At 49.9% G+C, this 6,959-nt stretch overlaps 1 protein-coding gene across 3 annotated transcripts in view; it reads left to right on the top strand.

Moving 5' to 3' along the window:
- The window catches only part of HAGH (hydroxyacylglutathione hydrolase), a 21,266-nt gene that overhangs the window by 11,302 nt on the left and 3,005 nt on the right, over nucleotides 1-6,959 (top strand). The window contains exon 4 of one of the 3 annotated variants that reach the window (XM_027770977.1): nucleotides 27-617. The exons of the other annotated variants lie outside the window; for them this stretch is intronic. Within the exon in view, the coding sequence (XP_027626778.1) occupies nucleotides 27-562 (536 nt within the window). The 3' untranslated portion in view covers nucleotides 563-617. Of the gene's footprint in view, nucleotides 1-26; nucleotides 618-6,959 lie in introns of those variants that run through there. 3 annotated transcript variants of the gene reach the window in all.

The raw sequence follows: 6,959 nt of genomic DNA, 5'->3' as shown, positions 1-6,959 counted from the left end.
GGCTTGGTGGCCGTGCCGCCGTGTGAAAAGCCGCCTCTCCGTACTGCGAGACCCTTATTTAAGTGGTGGTGGGCGGGCGGTGTCCCTGGCCATCAAGGTGTTCCCCCCTGCGTTCTCGGAGAGCGCACAGGGCGGCGGGGGCTGCAGCTCGGCGGGCTGCTGCTTACACGGCGGGAGGCTCCCGGTTTTGTTAGCGCCCTTTGCGGCTGCGGGGAGGCGCGCAGGTCAAGTTGGTTGGCTTGACCCGGCGTCGGCTGGGCGGTCAGGTCCTCCTGAGTCTGCGGGGTGCGGGTGCCCACGCAGACAGAGCTGCCGCCCCACGCGCCCCCCGGGAACGTGGCGGAGTCCCCGGGGCGAGCTCTCGGCCCTTCCGCTGCCCTGGGAGGCTCCCTGGCCCAGCTGCCGCGCACCAGCCAGCCGCGATCTGCTTCCCGTGCCTGCGGGCCGCGCTCCGCCCGGCTCTCCCCAGTGGTGCCGGCGCCCTGCTCTGTCCGGCCTTTGCTCGCCTAGCGCTCCTGACATGCGTGGGCGTTTCTGCCCTGGGCGCCACCCGACCGCATAGCCGCGTCAGTGTCTGCCTGCCGCTTCGCTGTTTGAATAAAATTGCTGTGAACGTCTGTGTGTACGTCTTCTGGGAGACACATGTTTTCATTGCTCTTCAGTACACTTTTTTTTTAGAGAGGTTTTATTATTCTTTTAAGAGATTTTTGCTGTAGAGACCAGCAGACAGTGTAACGGTTACATCTCTGGAGCCCCAGCTACTTGACCACAGTTTGAATCTCGGATCCGGCACCTTAAAAAACTCACGCCAGGCGCGTGTGCATGCGTGCCCTAGATCCCGAGAGGAGAATGGAGGAGAAGGGATTGCGGCGTGGCCATCCCCCCTGGGGGTGATTTCTCACGTTCTGTCTCTCTCTCTGTCTGGCGAGCTCACACGCCCTATAGTGAAAACCTCTCTCTCAAAAAAGAAAATAGGGAAAAAAGAGATTTTTGCTATAGGGCATGTGCACTCACCAGAGAGACAGCCTTCTTTTTAAAAACGCCCTTCTAACCTTTTGTCCATTTCGAACATTGAGTTGCTTATTATTAAAGTGAAGAATTCTTACAGAATCTGAGAATGTGTGCGTGGGACGTTTTCTTTCAGTTTGTAGGTGCTCTTCCTCTGTCCACAGCATCCCTTGAAGAATAGATGTTGGGACCAGTGGGTGGCGTGGTGATTAAGGCACTGGACACTCCCACATGGCAGACCATGGTTTGAGTCCTGGACCTGGTGGCTTGCTTTCTCACTTTCTCTCTCCCTCTCTCTCTCGGTGTTTCTCTCTTGTCAAATTAAAAATAAATAAATGAATGAATAAATTAAGTTAAATAATTCTTTAAAAAAAAAAAAAAGAATAGCTGTTGATGCTTTTGGTGAGGCTTATTCATCTTTACTTTTTGTGTCCTGAGAAATCTCTTTATAATCTTAGATCACACAGTGAATTCCTCTTGTATTTTCTCCTAGAAGTTTTATAGCCCTTTATTTTACATTTCTATAAAATTTACAGTGTTCCATTTCTCTTTTATTCAAGAATTATCTATTTAATTTACTATTATTATTATTATTTAATTTGACCAGAGAGAGGGGGAAAGTGATAAAGCACGCCACCAGGTCCAGGACCCAGACCGTGGTCAGCCACGTGGGAGTCTGACTCCCTAGCTGCCGCGCCACCTGCCGGCCCTGCAGTGTCCGTCTCAAGTTAGCACTTACACGTGGGGCGAGGTGGGGAGAGGCTCACTTCTTTGCATCTTGGTTTTGGGTTTTTTCTATAGGGCGTGTGCTCCTGGCATCCTGGTGCCCGCCTGTTCACACTGCCCGTCGGAGGGTGCTCTTGGCATTGGATGGCCGTGGCCTCTGGGGGAGGACGGGCCATCGTGTGGGCTTGAGTCTGCCGTCACTCTGGACGTCGCTGCCTCAGGCACTGCTGTGAGCGTCGCAGCTTTATGATAAGTCAGGGGCCCCACAAGTGGGTGCGGCTTTGAGTGGAGCAGCTGTGGGCCCGAGAATAAACACAAACACCGGGACACACAGGTAGAGAACTGTGTAGACTAAGCGGGCATTGGGCGGCCCCAGCTCCTCTGACGGGGGCGGCCGGCCCGAGCTAAAGTTGCCAGGTGCTGCAGCCCCAAGCCGTTTCCAAGTTTATTTTCTTAAAAGACAAAAAGTTAAAACTGAAATAGAAAGCCAGTTGTTTTCAAATGTTAATCAGCTAAAAATAGACCTCTAGCGCCATGTAGTTCTGTGTGTCCGCTCTTATCGGCTCAGTCCTCTAGCGCCATGTAGTTCTGTGTGTCTGCTCTTACCGGCTCAGTCCTCTAGCGCCATGTAGTTCTGTGTGTCCGCTCTTATCGGCTCAGTCCTCTAGCGCCATGTAGTTCTGTGTGTCCGCTCTTACCGGCTCAGTCCTCTAGCGCCATGTAGTTCTGTGTGTGTCCGCTCTTACCGGCTCAGTCCTCTAGCGCCATGTAGTTCTGTGTGTGTTTGCTCTTACCGGCTCAGTCCTCTAGCGCCATGTAGTTCTGTGTGTCCGCTCTTACCGGCTCAGTCCTTTCTAGTGGACACACGCAACTTCCTTTAGCCAGCACAAAAGCAGCTCCGCATTCATTTGCTTCGCTATAAAAGACAGCCCAGGGCCAGCAGGTGGCGTGGTGGTTAAGGCGCTGGACACTCCCACATGGCCAACCACGGTTTGAGTCCTGGACTTGGTGGCTTGCTTTCCCACTCCCCCCCCCCCCCCGTGCTCTCTGTGTCTCTCTCTCTGTCTCTGGTCAAATGAAAATGAATGAATTAAGGAATAAATAAATAAATGACAGCCCAGGAAAGCACGTTTCTCCACGTGTCCAAAAGTCACCACTGTGTTACCCGAATTAGCCACTGTCTGCTTAAACCCTCTGACCTTACCCTTTCTCAGAATTGTCTTGGCTTGGGACCAGTAGATGGTGTAATGGTTACGTTACCAGACTCCCACATAGTTGACTGCGGTTCGAGTCCCGGACCTGGTGGTTTAAACTCATGCTGGGTGTGTGAGTGGGTGTGCCCATGCTCCCAAGAGGAGAATGGAAGAGAAGGGATTGCGGCGTGGCCATCCCCCGTGAGGGATCATTTCTCACTTTCTGTCTCTCTGTCTTTCTGTGTCTTTCTGGGTGAGTGCATGAGCCGTATAGCAAAAACCTCTCCAAAAATAATAGTAGTAGTCTTGGCTCTTCTAGGTTCTTTGTCTTTCCACATAAACATAAGAATTATCTTGTTAATTTCTACATAAAAGCCAACTTGGGGTTTGATTGGGACTATGTAGACTAAGTAGACTTAGAGAGAACTAGGAGTTTAACAGTGTGAATTCTTCTCTGAACTTGACAGTAACTTTCTATTTATTGAGGTCTTTACATTTTTTTTTTTGTAGCTATGATTTGTAATTTTCTTTGTTAAAAGGGTTGCACGTTGTATTCAGTGGTTTTCCTAAGTATTTCATGTTTTGGGATTTTTTTGGTAAATGTTTCTTCATAATACTTAGAAAAACACCTGAGTGTACTTCGGCTTTGTACCCTGTGACCTTGCTGCACGCACTCATTTCTAGCAGATTTTTCGTAAACTCCTTATTACACAATCATGTTGTCCAATAGTTTTAGTCCTTCCTTGCCAAACTGTATGCCTTTTATCTATTTTCTTGTCTTAGTGCACTGGCTGGGATTGCTAGTACAATGTTAAGTAGAAGCTGGTCTCTTTCCAGTCTTAGGGGAGCAGTCTCTTATCGTTAAGTATGATAGTGACTTGCTCTCTGAAAGTTTTTAATCATGACTGGGGCTGAATTTTGTCAAGTAAAAATATATATAATCATATGACTTGGCGTTTTACTCTGTTGATACAGTAGGTTACATTTATTATTACCATTATTTAATTTGACCAGGGAGAGAAAGTGAGAAAGCAACCCACCAAGTCCAGAACTCGAACCACAGTGGGCCATGTGGGAGTCCAGTGCCTTAACTCCCATGCCACCTGCTGGCCCCATGACTAGATTGTCTTTAGGTTTTATTTAAAAGTTTGATTTCTTGTATGGGTGAGAGAGGCAGAGAGCACGTACCCAGTTGGTCACGACCTGTCTCAGCCAGCCCTGGATGCTGGTGCGTATGCCCAGCTTTCTCAGGGAGGCTCGTACGTGAGCCTGGCCCCTTCCAGTGTGTGTCTGTCTCACAGCGTGTCCTTCACTGCTCGCCACCTTGTCCCTCACATGGACACGTTCTAGAACGTTAAACCTCATGGGGCCAGCAGGTGGCGTGGTGGTTAAGGGCACTGGACTCCCACATGGCTGACTGCGGTTTGAGTCCCGGACCTGGCAGCTTGCCTTCTCACTTTCCCTCTCTCTCTCTCACTCCGTCCCTCTCTGGTCAAATAAGATAAACAAATAAGTAGATGAAGTTAGATACAATAATTCTTTAAGTAAAAATAAAAGCTAAACATCACTTTCTGGATAAACGTCGGCATGGTTACCACCCTTTCCACGTGTTGTTAGTCTCTGTTTGTCGGTCCATGGGGAATGGCGGTCTGCATTTTTTTGATTTTTATTTATTTTTATTCCATTTAATTAATTTAGTTTAATTTGACCAGAGAGAGACAGAGTGTGAGAGAGAGAAAGTGAGAAAGCAAGCTGCCAGGTCCGGGACTCAAAGCACACTCAGCCGTGTGGGAGTCCGCACCCTTACCCACCCGCCGGCCGGCCCGTTTGGTCTTAGTATCAGGGTAACGTTGCCTCGTGAAGTGATTGGAGTGTGTGCTCCTGTCTCATGAATGACCTGCGTGGTTACTCTCTCTTGAATGTTAGTACTCACCAGTAGAGCGTGCACGTAATGTTCTCTGAAGGAAGGTTCTGCACCTCAGCGGCTTTCATCTGTGTGGACCCCTCGCTTTCTCCTTCTCCTGTGAGCAACTTGTGTCTCTCAGGGAATCCGTCCATTTTGTCTAGGTTTTCAAACTTGCTGGCAGAAAGTGAGAAGTCACCGTCCAAGGGGGAATGGTCACGCCATGGTCCCTCCTCCATTCTCGTCTGGGGGTTTGGGCATGTACGCGCACTTGGTATGCTTTTCAAGCTGTTGGGTCCAAGACTCGAACCATGAAGTTGGCCATGTGGGTTCCAGCCCCTTAGCTGCCCAACCACCTGGCTGGCTCCGTTATCCCCTCTCTTTTTGAGAGAAAGAGAGTTTTGCTATAGGGTGTGTGTACTCGCTGGAGAGACAGAGAGAGAGGGCGAGGCATCACCCGTGGGGTGGCCACTCTGAAACCCTCTCTCCCCCACTCCCCTCTTGGGATTCTGGGCAGGCACACACACGCCCAGTGTGTGTTTCAAGCTGCCAGGTCTGGGACTTGAACTGCAATTAACCATGTGGAAGTCCAGCACCCTAACCATTATGCCACCTGCTAGGCTCTTTTGTTTTTTTTTAAAGAATTGCTTATTTAATTTTATTTATTCATTCATTTATTTTAATTTGACCAGAGAGAGATACAGAAAGAGAAGGAAAGTGAGAAGCAATCTGCCAGGTCCAGGACTTGAACCATGGTTGGCCACGTGGGAGTGTCCAGTGCCTTAACTACCACGCCACCTGCTGGCCCCTGGCCTCTCTTTTTTTTGTTGTTTCTTTTGTGCTCTAGGGCATGTGTGCTCAAGAGAGAAAGGGAGAGGGAGAGGGAGGAAGAGATCCCCCCCGGGGAATGGCCGTGCCACAGTCCCCTTTTCTTGATGTCCTCGTGGGATTTGGGGCACGCACACACACAGCTGGTGTCATTTTCAAGATGCAGATTCTGGGATTTGAATGGAGCAGCCAGCCACGTGGGATCCCGCACCCTAGCCTCCACACCACCTGATGGCTCCATAATCCTATTTTTTTTTTTTTTGAGAGGTTTTTGCTATAGGGCGCCTATACTCACCAGAAAGACAGACAGACAGACACAGAAAGCGAGAAATCCCCCCCTAGGGGGGCTGGCTATGCCGCAATCCCTTCTCCTCTATTCGCCTCTTGGGGTCTTGGGCACGCACGCACACGCGCCCGGCATGAGTTTAAGCCACCAGGTCTGGGACTCAAATTGCAGGTGACTACATGGGAGTCCAGCACCACAGCCATTACGCTAACTGCTGGTCTACATAGTCCCCCCCCTTTCTTTTTTAAGAATTATTTTATTTAACTTTATTATTATTATCATTATTATTTTCCAGTTTGATCAGAGAGACACAGAGAGAGAGATATTGAGAAAACAAGCCACCAGGTCTAAGACTTGAACCGTGGTTGGCCATGTGGGAGTCCAGCGCCTTTAACCACCGTGCCGCCTGCCGGCCCCTATAACCCCCTTTTAATCGCACTTTTGTCGAGGTTTAACTCACGTGTAGTGAGCTGCATCGGTTTAAAGAGGGCACTGCGCTTTGACAGATGTACACACCAGTGACCTGGTATCACCTCACTGGCGCCTGATGCCCCCTGGTGACCGCAGACCTGCCATGTCGCGTGTTCTAGACTCCTGTGCACTCTGTGCTCATCCGGCCGGTCCGCTGTGCCCGTCACCGTACTGCTGGCCCAGCCTTGGCGGCTGCCCCACTCTGTCCACCCACACGCCTGCGTGAACACGAATGTCCCAGTCTCTGTGATAGCACTGCTTCCTGGACACATACCCCAGACTGTCCTCGCTGGGTCGCATAGTAGGTGTGCTTGATGTTTTTTTTTCATTTAATTAATGATTTATTCCATTTTATTAAAAAAAAACATTTATTTAATTTTATTTTTAAAAATTTAATCTTATTATTATTTTCAGATTTGCTGCAGGGCGGGTGTGATCGCTGGAGAAAGGCAGAGGGAGAAAGCGAGCGAGCCGCCAGGGCCGGGCCCCGGACTGCGCTGGCCACGTGGGAGTCCAGCACCTCAGCCACCGCGCCGGTGGCTGG

The sequence above is a fragment of the Tupaia chinensis genome, unplaced genomic scaffold (assembly GCF_000334495.1).
Source record: "Tupaia chinensis unplaced genomic scaffold, TupChi_1.0 Scaffold000178_1, whole genome shotgun sequence".
Lineage (NCBI taxonomy): Eukaryota > Metazoa > Chordata > Mammalia > Scandentia > Tupaiidae > Tupaia > Tupaia belangeri.
Note: the sequence above shows the minus strand (reverse complement) of the source record. Positions and strands in the feature narration are given on the sequence as shown.